The sequence below is a fragment of the Dama dama genome, chromosome 14, assembly GCF_033118175.1.
Source record: "Dama dama isolate Ldn47 chromosome 14, ASM3311817v1, whole genome shotgun sequence".
NCBI lineage: Eukaryota > Metazoa > Chordata > Mammalia > Artiodactyla > Cervidae > Dama > Dama dama.
This window is the reverse complement of record NC_083694.1, coordinates 75,616,704-75,633,239: the sequence shown is the minus strand read 5'-3', so window position 1 is coordinate 75,633,239 and position 16,536 is coordinate 75,616,704. Positions and strand designations below refer to the sequence as shown.

General features: G+C 41.7%; 1 protein-coding gene across 2 annotated transcripts in view; it reads right to left on the bottom strand.

The window, feature by feature from the left end:
* Positions 1-16,536, bottom strand: part of KDM5B (lysine demethylase 5B) — a 70,221-nt gene that overhangs the window by 23,058 nt on the left and 30,627 nt on the right. For both annotated transcript variants that reach the window (XR_009695885.1, XM_061161124.1), the window contains exons 3-12: positions 15,536-15,658; positions 14,582-14,752; positions 9,538-9,672; positions 7,696-7,792; positions 6,417-6,526; positions 4,607-4,765; positions 4,040-4,159; positions 2,236-2,394; positions 1,599-1,780; positions 325-487 (exon numbers count right to left, since the gene is read on the bottom strand). Coding sequence is in view for 1 of the 2 variants with exons in the window: in XM_061161124.1 (XP_061017107.1) it covers positions 325-487; positions 1,599-1,780; positions 2,236-2,394; positions 4,040-4,159; positions 4,607-4,765; positions 6,417-6,526; positions 7,696-7,792; positions 9,538-9,672; positions 14,582-14,752; positions 15,536-15,658 (1,419 nt within the window). In the remaining variant the exon portion in view is untranslated. The remainder of the gene's footprint in view (positions 1-324; positions 488-1,598; positions 1,781-2,235; positions 2,395-4,039; positions 4,160-4,606; positions 4,766-6,416; positions 6,527-7,695; positions 7,793-9,537; positions 9,673-14,581; positions 14,753-15,535; positions 15,659-16,536) is intronic.

Below are 16,536 nucleotides of genomic sequence, written 5' to 3'. Positions count from 1 at the left end.
GACAGTTTAGAAAGCAGGCATGGTGATGGTGCACAGCCTAGGAATATACTATGAACTGAACACTGAAGAGGAAGGGAGGAGACAGCCTCGCACTTACTATGGCAAAGTGAGGCTGCTCGGCAAGACAGTTATCAGTTGCAACAAACAAGCTTTTTTCATGGTGTTTTGAGGATCCAGTCCCACTGGCTTAATGCAATATTGTATGAAATTACACCACACAGTTATTTCTACACAACCACATCAGCTGCATAAAATCACGGGCAATAGGGAGAAAGAGAAATGGGGAGTTAAGTCTGGGTAGTAGGAGGATTGACCCAAACATACAGGCACTTCGTGAGTCATCAGGGTGTTGGGGTTCATGATGGTGACAAGCTGGTGGAGAAGGTCGGGCTGGGAGATGAAGAGCTCTGGGGCCAGCTTCTTCATCACAGTCTCCAGCTGCTCAGCAGCATACCCTGGAACTCCGTACCAGGTCTTTGGCTCACCCCTAAAGCAGTAAAAGCAGAGCAATCTCAAAAAACACATGGTATTTCAGCAGCTTCTCACAAAAATCAATCAGCAAGTATCAATGCAAACAAAATGGTTCACCAGTTTCTATTTTTAAGATCTTGCTTTGTAAGGCAATGTTCAAACTGAAGAAATACCACCAAGTATCACCAGAAATATGATCTGAACATAGTAATGCATTTTGCCACTTCAAATATAAAGTCTAAACATGGAAATTCCACCTGAGGCCCCTCTCTTTCCTCCCATTTTACCTGACCCTTCAGAAAATGTAGGGATGGAGGACTCCTGAGAATGTAAGGTATCCTGTTAGCCAGAGGGTAGATGATGACCACAATTTCCTACAGCCAACTATCAAGGGACAGCAACATTCCAAGTCTTCCCTTCCCTTGTCTGTGCTGATGGAGGAGTTAAACCAAACTCCAGGGAGGCAATCAGCAGTTCTAAAGAGCTCTTATTCTTCAAAGCACAGTAAATTGTCAAAAAATTAATGTGTAACAACCTAAGAGGTAGTGTAAATATTGCCACTTCACAGCTGGAAGTGATTGCTTGGGGAGCAGGACTGATGCTCTGCCCATATAGTGCCAACTCCCTCTCTCATGGGACATCCTCAAAGTCCTTCTGTGAGGAGTTATATCCCCCCGCACCGGCACGCGAGGTGGCCCACTCCACCATGCACAGAAGTCGGTCCTTGGCCAGCCCTCAGAAGCGGGCGGTCCCGAGAACCTAGAGCAACCACAGGCCATCACTCCTGTCCCTCACCCAAGGGGACTGCCTAGGCTGCCACTGCACCCAACGGGAACGGTGCTTTCTAGACTTCTCATGAGTAAAGCCTTCTCTGACAGAGACAAGCTGCCTTATTCCCACCAAAAAACTCATGTACAAGTTCAGGGCTTCGTGGACGTCCTATAGATTCTTAAGAGTCTTTGTCTCAACAGGTCAGGCTGCTTGTTCCAACAGTAGTTAACAAAAATCTTAAGGAATAAAAAACTCATTGCTCTTCAGACACAGTTAAAGGGTGTGTCACAGTTAAGAGGTGGGAAAGTATTCCAACCCAGCTGGCAAGCTTTTCACAGGCTCTCTGGACACCTCACCAGTGCAGGTAGTTAATTGAGTAGCTCCAGTGGTCTTCAATGTGCCAACAGAAGGAAGAAAAGCACATTCCCACATACAGCCAAGGAAGCTTCATGCCACATATGTCAGCAGTGATGTGAGCAAGAACAGACTGCTCCATCACCGGCATGTTGTTCAGATTCCAGCCACTATCAAGATACTCCTAAAAACAAGGAGATAAAAAAAGTATAAAGGTTTAGCTCTAACATGCTAACAATTTGGAACTCTGCTGGTTTAAAAAAACTGGCTGTAAATAGTCTTCAAAATTAAGAGAATGGGCTGGGGTGGGGGGTGGGAGGTGGGGGGTTGGGGGGAAGAGAGGAGAGGCCATTGTGCTTACTTCCTGGATGCCCATAAATTACTTCTGTCCAGCTTTGTGCCTTACGTGAGTGTGTACACACACACACGTCTGATCCCAATGCCTCAGATTTTCTTCAGAAGGAGAAACCAAAATTATAGAATCTGAAGGCAAAGGGAGGTTAAGTGATTCTCCCGTATCATCTAGTTGGGACTAGGATTCTTATTTTTCTGTGGGTTCTTTCTTCATTAATTGAAATCAACCAGCTTTAAAGGTATCTGCCTCCTCCTCCAAGTCTCAGTGCTCACAGCTAGGCTTACCTCCTCCTCGGGCGAGAGCTTGACTTTCCCGTCTCGGACAGGGAAGCCACTGCCGAACTCCTTCGAGGCGATATCTGCTCCATATTCCACGGTGACATCCTCTTCAATAGTGCTCACTAGTCGCCAAAATTCCTTCTCTACCAGTTCTGTGGGAACCATCTATAAACAAAACAGTGAGGAACAGAAGAAAGTGACTTTCCTCAGCTACTCATGGCCCGTGAACAACCGAAGTATCACAGGGTAGTAGGCTGAGGAAAAACGGTTCCTAACATCCCAAAGGGCTCCCCAGGTGGGTCAATGGTAAAGCATATGCCTGCTGATGCAGGAGACACAGGTTCAATCCCTGGGTCAGGAAATCCCCTGGAGGAGGAAACGGCAACCCACTCTAGCACTCTTGCCTGGAGAATCCCATGGACAGAGGAGTCTGGGCAGGCTACAGTCCATGGGGTCGCAAGAGTTGGACAAGACTTGGCACGCATGCCAATGTCCCAAACGTGCCACGACTGGCCCCTCTGCAGCTCAGATGTGAACATTATCTTCTAAAAACACTTTTATAACCAGGGACTATGAACTAAGAATTCATGTTCCTCTATCAACAACCTGGCCACTACTATAAAAGGAGTCAAGGAAAGCAAAATGCTGAGATTTAAGAATTGGAGGTGCTGACTACTGTTTGGTAACAATGGTTAGCTGTGTTTGAATGAGCTGTATCTTTTCAGTTGCGTCTGATGGCATCACCTGAATCCACACTTTCACTCTTTGCACCTGACGTGGCAGAGTGATGTGGGCAGCCACGAGGTAAAGACAGGCTGCCGTCATTCTGCAGCTGCAAGCACACGTGTAAAGAGCCGCCAGGAATGTAAAAGAATGCTTAGGGTCTGCTGTTAATCTGATATGAGGCCAGTCAGTCTCTTAAAGTCCTCATCATTTCAGTGAAATAAAAAGCCAACCACAGACAGAAGAGGCACCAGAACTGTTTTAGCAAACATACAGGGAGATAATATGTAATACAGGAGGGGTAAAAAAAACTGAAAATTTAAAGGGAATATAACTTGAATTTATTTATAAGCCTGTTAAATAAGGGGACATTGTAAGTAACAGTTAACGTTAGTGATGTTAGGAGAAGCAGGTTCACGCATACATTGCTAGGATCCCATAAATGATACAGCTATTAGTAGACAGGGAGAAAATGAATAAATATTAAGAAAATAATCCAACTAAAGAGATGCATAGAATATTTGCTATAGCACTTTATTACTAGTGAGGGGAAAAAAAAAACCCACAGCTTAAGTATCCAGAATTATGGTAGGAACCCTTTCATTTTGGTGTACTCATTTGCTGGAATAATAAATACCGAATGAAGCATGCTTATGCTTCTAAGTGAATAAAGGATAATTTAAAATTGTAAAGCTCACAGTGCTACTTTATGACAACGTAAGAATAAGTAAACAGGCCCCCAGGGCACAGCACATTGACTGGCACACAGGAGTCCTTCAGTAAGTAAATTTAATGTTTTCTTTAAACTGTGTTTGTTGAGCTGAAAGGACTGCTGGTGTCTTCCTTTAATTAGTATTGTTACTGTTGCTGTATGATTTGTCTCGAGAAGCCTATCTTTAGAGAAATCAAATGAAATCTTAAGAGTGCATTTTAAAAGTATTGTGGAATTTTAATAGTACTCAACAAATTAAAGGTTTAATTGTGCGTGAATTGACTACCAGAGATAAGAACCAACTCAAATGTCCTCAAATACACCTTCCCTCAAAGTTATTAAAATCCTCAATCAGAGCAGCACGTATGTACATACATGGACTGGCATGTTGAAGTAATCAGATTTGAATGCATCTGCCATTTCGCCAAAAGTACGGAGAGTATAGTCCCTGGCCGCCTGCTCAAAGCCGAATGCTTCCTGTGGCTTACTGCATTCCTGTCAAAAAACACAGAGAAAGGAAAAATATTTATTTATATTCATATTTACTTATAGTTCACATATATGTATATATGAGAAATCATATATTTACATGTTTATTAAAATTACTCGTGCAGTGTAATTCCACTTGTCTAGAAAATATTAACAGTGGTTATCTACTGTGAAATTATCTATATTTTAGGTTGTTCAGTTCCTAAGAATTTTTGCAAAGAGCATACAATGCTTTTTTTAAAATGAGAAGTTTTAAAGCATAGTTATTAAAGCATTTTTCTGCCCCTTAGCTGACTGCATAGCTGTGCAGTCACTTCCAAGACTCCTTTCTATTCAGGCCCACCCCAGTTTTTATCATGAGCTTCATTATCAACTGCCAAATCTAAAACCCAAAGGCAAAGAAAACACATTTGAAGGAAACGCTTTATGGCTGCCTCTGCTATCACTTCTGACCTGAGCCAAACACTTAGGACACCTCCAGTCTCCCTTGGGAACATCATGGAGTGGCGGGATCAGGCAGAAGGTGTGGTAGCTGTCGTCACACCCATCGCACAGGAGAAGCCGGTCCTCGTCGCTGCCGCTGCCACACAAGAGGCAGACGTACAGGTCGACCTGCAGCGTGAAAACAGGCACAGAACACAGGCATGAGCTACAGTATGACTCTGAGAAATTCTAAGAATGTGATGAATCTGAAAGCATAATCTAGTCTCTTCAACCTGCTGCAAATGAAAATGTTTCACCTGTAAGGAATATTTTAAATAAAAATGCTTCACCTTCTCTAAGAGGTATTTCACAATACTCATGCATTCCCAACTGTACAGAGTAATCTTCAAGGCTTCTCAATTATGTGTTTTAATTAAAGTTACTTGTTAAATATCCAGCTTTTAGTAGCTTACAGAAAGATAAGTCTTCTAGAAGAATAACATGTTAGGCAATAAATTATCCAAAAACAGAACTTACAAAGGAAAAGTTTATTGTTAAAAGGAAACTGTTTTAAGTTAATTAAGCATATCAAATTACCACTTTACATCCTAATTAAAGAGTGAGTTAAGAAGCTCTCTCAAATACACAAGGACAGAACTACTCAGTCATCACCTGCTATAAGTTGAATCCTGTTTCCCCCAAATTCACATGTTGAGTCTTGACTCCCAACACCTCAGAATGCCACTGCATTTGGAGACAGGGTCTTAAAGAGGTCGTTAAAAAGGTCATATTTGTTTTTGTTTAGATGCTCAGAAGTGTGCGACTCTTTTGCAATCCCATGCCTGCCAGGCTCCTCGGTTCACGGGATTTCCCAAGCAAGAACACTGGAGCAGGTTGCTATTTCCTTCTCCAAGGGATCTTCCCAACCTAGGGATTGAACCTGAGTTTCTAGCATTGCAGGTGGATTATTTACCGCTGAGCCAGCAGGGAAGTCCCAAAAGGCCCTATGGATGGGCCTTAATCCAATCTGATTGGTGTCCTGATAACAAGGGGAGACTTAAACACAGACACACGCAGAGGAAAACCACGTGAGGACCATCTACAAGCCAAGGATAGAGGTCTCTGGAATAAACCAAGCCTGCAGACACCTTGATCTCGGACTTGCAGCCTCCAGAACTGTGGGAAAAGCAGTTTCTGTTGCTGAAGCCACCCGGTCTGTGATACTCATTATGGCAGCCCGAGCAGATGTCTTCGTCGTAGCCAACAGAAACCTGAACTGGCTCATAAAACCACTGTTCTGATGGCTTTGTTTTCATGGTGGGGCAGGGACAGATATTTATGAAGAGAACATTTAACTGAATAACATCAAATTCCAAGATCAAAAGTACTATTGTTAAGCTGCTGCTCCCAGGCGCACTCAGAAGGAGGCTGAGGAAGAAGCCTGGCTTTTTCTGTCCCCCTGAGTGAACAGCCCTGCCAGGCCCTGGCTACCCAGGGCCCCGCACTCCTTCCCCTTTCCATCCTTGCTGGAAAACACCATCGTGATTTCTGATCCACCTGCAGCTCACGTGGAGCCAGGTGAGTCACTTAGCAACGACTGCATAGGACTGAGCTCACCATTATTCAGTGCTAAAAGGCACGGCCTCCAGAAATATGGCTATCCTTGTCCCCAGAAGTGACTACCATCTTCATGATGTGTCCATGTTCCCTGTTTATGAGCTGACAATACAAACCACCTCCGCAGGTCTCTTCACTGTTAAGACACTGAACCAGCAGTCCTAGGCAAGGCATTAAATATTTATAACCTGGGCCATAGAAGAGTTTAAACATGTCAACTCACAGCATTGGTAGCTTTTTTAGCTCGACTCTTGGGTTTTTCCTTCTCACTTTCTGTAACATACTCTTTCTTTTCAACAGGTTCTTGCTTGACGCTGCTTTTCACGTCTTTGTCTGTAAGAGGCAGTCCAGGTTAGCACTTTCTCTGCTCTGCCTTCTTCAGCTTTCTCCCTCCTCACCACCTCCTCCCGAAGTACACAACGAACGGGTGTCCTGCTGCTTTCACTGCAGCGCAGGGGCACCCTGAGTGACTGTGCTCACGTGCTCTGTGCTCATCACTTTATGATGAAGTGCAAACTCTCCCATCACTCAAATTCTAAGATATGAGCACTTCTGGAGATGTTGCTCAAGTCTGTATGCTTTTAATGTGGGAGGTAAAGATATGGTCTTCTTAAGACTAAGACATAACATATACAGATGAAAGTAAATTCCTCTTATTCTTGACTATAAGACTGACAGTTCACCATCAAAGCCTTCCTCCACATTACAGATTATCCTTCCATGATCTAAGATTACTAACTTAACTTTCACGTTTCAAAGATGCAGACTTTTTAAAAACACTAGCTATTAACTAATGGGCTATCCTATGGCAGGTTTTGTACTAAATGCTTTCCATCAATTATCATTATTGTATCTATCACATAATGCTTTGCATCAAATCTGTTTCAAAGACAAGAAAACTGACATTCACAGAAGACAAGAAACATCTCTAAGGTCATACAACCAATTAGTGGTTAAGCCAGGATCAGACTCAGATCTATGTTTTTAAAATCCCATCTATTTTCTATTACCTTGTGCTGCCTTTACACTAACACACCAACCACTAGGAAAGTCAACTTTAATAACGTCTTCATTACTAAGTGCCCGCCTATATAGAACTTCTCTCAAGAGAGCGCCAAACCTACCTTTCTGTGATTGACATCAAGCAATGGCCAGGCAGGCAACTGTTAATTAAAACTCAGACTAAGAAAGCATGCCTGAAAGCAAACCTATCAGATATTCAGTCAAAGGTACCTATGCTTCTCACAAATCACTTCTTTACAATTAATGTTACCAAATCAAAATTCAAAGTAGCAACTAGGGACAGCTGAGACAGTTTTACCTTCTGGTCACTTCAAATGTGAACGAATATAATAAGATTTTATTTCTCAAGGTGCAACCTGATGACCAGTATGTAACCCAGTGACTAGTAATGTAAAGCTGCTCCACTATTTTAACCAACAGATGAATGACTGTTTTCATTTATCTGCTCTTCCTTCCTATTCATGGACGAACTTTCTTACCATTCTCACACTTTGGAGCTGGACATCCCATTCGACGTCTCAGGTTATGAGTTCTGGCTTCTGTTGTCTCTTCGGGTTCTATTTTAATATTCATGGCCTTAAAAAAATTTGTCATATACATGAGTATGTTCTTTAAAAAGAAAGAAATCTTCTAAAATCCAATTGGAATCACAAAATCCCCATAATCTTATAAATTATCTCTATTAATAGGATATTCAAAACATAGCTCCCTTTGCCCTTAAAGGAGAGATCCCACCTTTATTATTATTACTACTTAAGGAATGAATGAGGAAACTTGTAAGTTACGAGTGTTCTCCCCTTTTAACAGGTCAAAAAAAAAATTAGGGAAAAGGCAAGGAATCAGGAATGACTGTTGGAAAGCATTACTATCCCAATTGGGGACAGCATGTATTTCCTCCTAAAAGCTCCTCAGTTCTCCTCTACTCACAGCTTACACCTTGTTCAGTCATCATTAAGCCAAATCCTAAACAGTTACAGAAATATCGTAATTTCATCAGCCTGTAAGCTTTGCTGGCTCTTCCAAAGTCTGGTTGCATTCAAGGAAGATTCGGCTTCCACAGCAATTTCCTATTAATCCTTGTAGTGAAGCGTCACTATAACCACTCCCCTAACAGCACTGAGTCATGGGCTCCCTCATCAGGAAGAGCATGCACACCAATACGGTCCCTAGTGTTCACCAACACGCTCACACTGGTTGATAAGCAAAGCCCTGGCTGGTTTGGGACACAAGCTGAGGTTGTGAAACTGTGCCCTGCACTCATTCACACGGAATTAGGACGTCCACCGCTACCATCACCATGATGTACTGTCCAGACAGACCTGGGCATTCATAGCACTAGGAGGCCTTACACATTTCAAGATCAAGATGTACTCAAACAAGAACTCCCTTTAAGACGAATACACCTGAAGCCTGTCTGTGGGCTTCACCCAATCTGAGGCACTCTCACTTCAGAAAAATGGAGTCGTCAATCTTTTTCCTATCTCCAACCCACCTAGGTAAAAAATAATTCTCTTATTTATCCATTTTCTCAGAAACTAAAATGGATGATTTTTTTCATCCTCACCAATAATTACTAAATAACGCAACTACTGATTTAGAAACCCAACTAATGCCAAGAGGCTTCCCAGTTGTAAATTGTTCTTACTATATTAATCACTGATTCTTCATGCATGTCCATCAAGCCAGGGAAGAACCCCAAACTTCCCCACCTCTGTGTGGGAAAAAAAGGTAACTGGGAAAACACTCTGCTCCCTTTCTAGGAGAAACCTCTCAGAGAAGTATCTGAAAGCAAGCTGTTCTTGTTAGCCGTTCACTCCTGATCTTCCCTCCTGCTTCTCTTTCATTTTACTTGTGTGTTAAATTCCCTGCCCCTTGCTGTTGCAGCATGAATGTTTGCCACAGACATGCTCTTCAGGAAGTCTGACAGAAACAACCATCACTACCTTCTTCCTAAACGCTTTGTTAAAAAAAAAAAAAAATTCTTCTCAGCAAAAAATCTTCAACTTCACACCTACTAGCCTTAACCCCCAACAAACTCTGCCCAACATGAGGGTCACAATGAATGCCTATTCTTCCCAAGTCTCCGACTGTTAACCATTCAGCAGCAGACTGTCCAGACAGCATAAACCTAGAAAGAGTTCAATTCCTCGCCCCTCTAACAGTGCAATTCCTCCAAGTGCAAAAGCTAGAGTACACACAGCATGCCTCTGTGAGGTCAGGGAAGCTCAGCCTATGAAGAGCACGTGCATGAGAGGATTCGGGGCAGAGAGGCATCGGCACTGGGCTCCAGGCCCGTCTGGCCAACCCCACGCGGCTCTCACCTCCGCTCTCATGCGTTTCGCTCGTCGGGCCGGGGGACAGGTTTCCGAGGGCTGCACAGACTGCCTCTGGGGAATATCATGGGGTTTGTACTCCTTGTCCTTTGTGTCTGTGGTCAGGTTTGGCTTCTGCAGACACTGGAAATAAAACACAACTGTACTGATGAATTTCTCCCATTTTAATCTTAAGAGATTTCACTGGATTTTTGCAGAGTATATTTTACAATTACTGATGGAAATACAGGTGTGCAATTTTTAACATCTAAATAAACACAAAGACAAGTCTGCAGTTACCAGCCATATACACACACATATAGTTATAACAGCTTGAACTTTTTTCCAGGAGGTGAACAGTGCTGCTTCAATTCATGTAATTGCTGATGTCATTTCATCAGGTTACAACAGGCCGCAGCAGGCTTGAAGCAGCTCCCATGAGCCAGTGGCAATTATCCCTGCTTACAACTTGTCAATTAACTGAAGGTCCAAATTGCTAGAAAGGCCCCTATACATTCCCAAAATAGCTTTCCATAATTGGAGTATCTCATTAAAAAAAAAGTTTACAGTAACGAAATGTGAAATTCAGTAAGTTTTCTAAATTATGTTATGATATCCTATAGGTTTAAACACAACTAGCCACCTTCTGTTATCAAAAAGATATCATTTGAATTGAGAGAACAGATCACCAGACTGTTCTCCCATATTAAGGCTTTCCTTTTCTTCAACATACCCCTAACAAAGTCTCACTCACAAGGCAAAGGTTAACAGGGAGCCCACAGCAGTAACTTGGGTTCTGGTCATACAAGAGTCTCTTTTTGCTCTGATTTTTCTTTTTGGTTTGATTCTAAGCCCACTGTAAAAGGATTATTTAATGCCAATGCGACAAAACAGTGACAACAAAATATTACCAATGAATCTAATATAAATTTCAAGAAAATACTACTCAAGAGGCCCTACAAACGTCACAGGCAGCATTTTTAAGAGCAGTTTCCGCAGTGTAAGCACTAAGGGCTGTTAGGCCATCCACACACACTCAGAGGAGGATACACTGAAGTGAGGACCTCCCACAGCTCCCGCTCTGCGGGCACCATCACAGCCACAGCCACACTAACGCGGCTGGCTCCTCCCGCATGACATCTGCAGAAAGGATCCAGAGAAAGGGGGAGCAGAGACACACCGACACCACAGAGCAACCGTCTAACACAATCTGTTTCTAACACGGACTATTACGTGCTGTTAACGAATACTATTATAGATTGCTTGATACTCTAAACAAGTAACAAATCTACCACTGGGAGCACAACCTATAAACATTAAATATTCTGCTTATTCTAAGAGATTTGATCTAGAAACATCAATTCAGTTAGAATAGAATATCACCTGGCATTGTGTAATTAAGTAGTTAAGAGTATGTTCAGTGAAAACATGTAGATGGGAATAAAACCTGTCCACCACCTAAATTAGTCACTTTCATGTATTATGTAAACTTCCTATTGAAACCTAAAAGTACATATGATTGCGGACATACAAACTGGGCTGATTCATAGACATTTTAAGTGGATGGTCAGAGATTAGAATATTGTATGTGTGGTTCTTAGTTCCCACTAGTGTAAATAGTTCCCTAATATATGGTCTGCTTGGGCTTTGAAGAATCAAGATAAAATCAAGCTCAGAAACTTTTAAGAACGTATATGAAGAGATTAATTTGTTTCAAGTGAAAGTGCTAGTTGCTCAGTCGATTCAAAACACATCTGATGTGTCTGTTTTATATTTAATGCTATCACATGCCAACTCTCAAACCTTTGTTTGAGAAACTGGGACTCAGAGGTAATTGGTATCATCACACCGTAATGACATCACCTATAGAGGTAAAGCAATCCCGTAAGACATGTATAACACACGGGACACAAGACTGAAGCTCTGCCCCATTCTAGCACATCACCACTCAATCTCTCTCAAGTTCCCCCAAAACTTACTTCAGGCTTGAGTTTACCCTATTGCAACAGCTCCTTCACAAAGCACTCATTCCCCCCAGCCCTTATTAAGGGTTTATCTTTTAAGAGAATTTTTAGGTTTACAGCCTAGTTGAGAGGAAGGTACCGAGATTAACCATACAACCCTTGCCCCCAGCACATGCACAGCCTCTCCCATTATCAACATCCTCACCAGAGTGTTAGAATATTGGCTTCAACATACTGACACATCACCCAAAGTCCACAGCTCACACCGCAGAGCTCCCTCTTGGTGAGGCACCTGCTCTGGGTTTGGACAGAGCTGGGGTGTCACTCGGAGTGCTTCCGCTGCCCTCAGTCTGCTGTGCTTGCCTACTATGCTTACCTCCGCTGCCCCCGACCCCATGCAATCACTGATCTTTTCCCTGTGTCCATGGTCTGGTCTTTTCTAGAATACCACTGAGTTAGAATCATACAGTATGCGCAGTCTTTTCACATTAGCTTCTTTCATGTAAAGAAACGCATGTAAGCTTCCTTCTTGTCTTCTCACGGCTTGACAGCTCATTGCTTTAGGGCTGGTAATACTCCATCGCCTGGGTGCTTCACAGTTTGTTTATCCATTCGCCTACTAAAGGACATCTTGGTTGCTTCCAATTTTTGGCAATAAAGCTGCAACTCTTTGGGTAAATACCAAGGCATGTGACTGCCGGGCTATATGTATCAAACAGCATGCTCCATTCTCTAAGAAGTCCGGCACTGTCCTCCAAAGCAGCAGTGCCGTTCTGTATCCCCACCAGCAGTGGAAAGAAGCTCCTGCTGCTCCACACCCTCAGCAGCACCGGGGCGCGTCGTGTTCTGGATCTGGTCATTCTGACAATGCACAGTGGCGTCCTGTTGTTTTCCATTAAAAATATATGCATTTTGATTCTCCTTTCCTCTAAGGATTATTTTAAAAAATCAGAAATAGGCACAAAATTTACACACAAAGAATGCAACATGAGAAATCAAATCAAGGTCTGTATTGGGACTTCCCTGTGTCCAGTGGTTAAAAGTCTCCCTGTCAATGCAGTGGACACGAGTTTGACCCCCATGCAGGAAGGTCCCATAGGCCACGGGACAACTAAGCCCAAAGGCTGCAACGACTGAGCCTGCAGCCCAGAGCTCATGCTCCACAGCAAGACACCCCTCAGGAAGCCCACACACTGCAACCAGAGAGTAGCCCTCACTCACCACATCTGGAGAAAAGCCCACACACAGCAAAGAAAACCCAGCACAACCAAAAATAAATAACTTAAAAAAAAAAGAGAGATCTGGGTATAAAAAAGGGAATGCCACAGATTCATTAAAAACCTGTATCTTCAAAAATATACAGTGACATGTTAAGCAGGAAAAAAGTAAGATCAATTCTGTACATAAAGAATATACCTCCATTTGTATGTATGTGCATAAAAATAGCCTTAAAAGGAAACAGAGATGAAAGGATTAGGTGGGATTTATTTTCATCCTATTTCCCTTTTAGACTTTCCACAATGAACATATCAGTAGACCCCTCAACAAATATTTATCTATGTTGTAGATGCAATGTTTGTAAAGGGTTCTTTAAATATCCACTCCTTTCAGACTATTATTGTATCAATGCTTACATACTTTTCAACTATGAAACTATAGGGCCTCTAAGTATAGACTGAGCTATTTCTAAAATGTTGCAACTCATAAAGCGGAGAAAGTCTTTCTCTGTATTCATCTAACTTCTGCACCAAGAAGGTTAAAAGGAGAAAATCTATTGTGGGCAACAATATGTAGATCTGATTATGAAACAGAGGCATAAAGGTTCCACACACAATATTCTTAACTATTTCATCTATGGGTTCACTAAACACTCACACAATCCATGTATCTTTAAACAACTTTCTGAATATTAGAATAGTCACATTCTTTGAGGCTAAAAAGAATGCCTACCTGGAATCAAGAGAGAGAAAAACATGCTATGAAAATCTACAGGATGCAAGCATCATGGATGGTATATTTGTATCAGGACACAGTTCTGATTAGTGGTTCACCCTCTGAAACAGTGATACCTTCCTACTTCTCTACATAAGTTTCTAAAACTACAGGGGCCCCTGCTCTAGTGTACAATATCTCAAAGGGTAATTATGACATTCTTCTTCCTACCAGGGACTAAAATAAAGTGGGAAATCTGCCATGCCCTCCTCCAGGGAATGGCAGGGTCATGAACCTCCTGGGTCAGGTTCTGACCCAGGGATCAAACCTGCATCTCTCAGATCTCCTCCACTGGCAGGCAGGTTCTTCACCACTAGCACCACCTGGGAAGACCTACTAAGTCCCCTAACTCTACCAAAATCAACTTTCTATTTGAAAATCTCCTTGGAGATCTCAGCTGGCAAGACAGCACACAAGCAAGATATTTCACATGCTATACTTTCATGTGACAGCCAGAATTACATTTTTTAAAAGCCTCATATTTTTTTAGCTTATTATTTATTTTTGGCCGTGCTGGGTCTTCATTGCTGTGCGTAGGCTTTCTCCAGCTGTGGCGAGTGAGGGCTCCTCTCCAGTTGCGGTGCACAAGCTTCTCGCTGTGGTGGGTTCTCTTGCGGCCGAGCAGGGGCTCTGGGCATGTGGGCTCATAGCTGCGGCACACGGGCTTAGTTGCCCCACAGCATGTGGGACCTTCCCGGACCAGGGATCAAACCCATGTCCCCTGCACTGGTAGGTGAATTCTTTACTGCTGACCACCAGGGAAGTCCAGGAATATACTTTAAATAGTAAGTGAATGCTAAAGCATGAGTTTTAACAAGTAGGTAATAACCAACTGCTCATTGTAGGAAAGGAACATATAAAGTTAATACAGGTTTCAGTTTTACCAAAAGACTATTTCCTCCATAACCTCATTCATTCCAAAAACCACCTTCTTAGTATGTTCACTCTCAAAACAGAAGAAAAACATCAGAGGAAAAATGGACAAAACAAGTCTTTTAAGGAAGTATTCCATACATAATCAAGGCCTTTTCATTCCTCCCAAAGACCATGTACCAATAAGCAGTGAAATAAAACAGGTTAAGGCTAGCCCCACTCACCCTCAAACTGTCTCCAGATAGAAATAAGTTGTAGGGGTTCAGAATTCGCTCGTAGTGTCCTCTGATATGAGAGCCCACAGCTTTGCCAGGAGCAAACCCCATCTTGGTGGCAATTTTGGTCCATTTTCTATCCTTGCAAACAACTGCAAATCCACCTTCCTCTGCAACTAACTGTTAAATAAAACAGCAAAAGAAATTAGAAACATTTATAGGGAAATCAGTTCTAATTCCCTCAAGCCTAAGTATGGCGCCAAAAATAAAATGTTCTTGGCTGTGATCATCTTTTTAAAAAAATACACTTTCAAAGTAAAAAAAAATACATACATATATATATACACACACAAACATATATATATACACTATTAATTTTAAACTACAAATTGAAAACACTGCTTTTGACAGCATAATCCATTAACTTTTTGGACTCCTCCAAAAGCTACTTCTCAGTTCCCCAAAGCAGTCAAGATTTTCCATGAGGAAGAACTAAATTAGCAATGAAATCTCTGATAAAGACAGAGTTCAAGTAATTGGTCAAACCCAGTGACCCTTTAAAATCTCCATAAACTGATGAGTAGGAAGAAGAGCAGCATGTCAGGTGGGAATAACACAGGCTTTGGACTGAAATGAACTTTAAGGTAGAGAATTATAACTCAGCCTTTTCAAACTGGTCACTTTGGACACTGAAAGCCACTGTTGTCTTATCTGTAATAAAAGAGACAGGAATATTGAAGAGGACCATTGTGAAGTTTAAGCATGACCAAAAACAGGTGGTAGCAATATACTTCACAAGATTAAGGCTTTCAAACCTGAAAAGCAGAGACCAATTAATCACAAAACTGAATGATGAATTTCATCTTACATATTTCAAACAGCAGTTCTTATTTTAAGGCAAGATCAAATTCATGCTGTCAGAAAAACTATTCAATGAGAAAGACAGTCATTAGGCTTTTTTACCTTATTAAGCTGAAACAAGTCCAAGATCTTCCTCTCCACGTGTGGAATTTTCAGAGTACTTCCCTGTAGCTCCCAGTACTTTGCAATCTGGTCCAGGAAATTTAACTTTACACGCGTTTGAGCCTAAATGACAGAGAACTGAGCTTTACTCTTGCCTAGCTTATTATAAAGCTCCTTTCCTGAGCATGTGATATTTTCATTCTTAGAATCTTTAAGTGCAATAGCACTTACGAATTCAAGAGAGAAACTGTCCCAAACTATACAAAATAAAACTGATTAAATAATTACACATAAACAATCAAAAATTTAATTCAGTCCCTACCATGTACCAGGTTAGTAGAAGTTACACCCTCAGGAAGTCATTATATAACATAAACAGGCAATCTGAAAAGTTCTTCATTTAAGGAGTATCATAGATAAGCTTCTATATGCCCCTTTGGTCTTTTTACAATTTCAGTATTTTAAAGTCCTATTTTCTCCAAGTACAAATTTTCTTATTTGCTCAAATGCAAATCTAAAAGCACATTTACAACAGTAGTTCTGCATCAATTTTAATAGTCCTGATATCTTACCAAAAAAACAGAAACTCTTAAATGTTACTCCTTTTAACAGATTACAACTGTAGCCTACAAGTCATTTTTTAAAAATTATCTCATTTTTCTTTCCCCTCATTGTGAAATTCAGACAGTTCTACGAGTTTTATCTTGCATAAGACCAAAATTGAGATCAATATTCAGATATTCCCAACCATGTCAAAGTTAACACCCATCTTCCTATCTTTCAAGCTTAATGTGAAAACACAGTGAAATACCTGAAAACATACACACTAGATGCTACTATTGCCAATGCCCGCAGAGTTCCAGTGGACGTATTTTTCATTTAACACGGTTCGGTATGAAAACCAGATTAGCAAAACATTTATATGAAGAGTGTGCCTTTATGCGAGAGGCGCTCAAGTTTTATTCGCCCAGCACTCTAGGGCTCAAGTCACCCAGGACTAA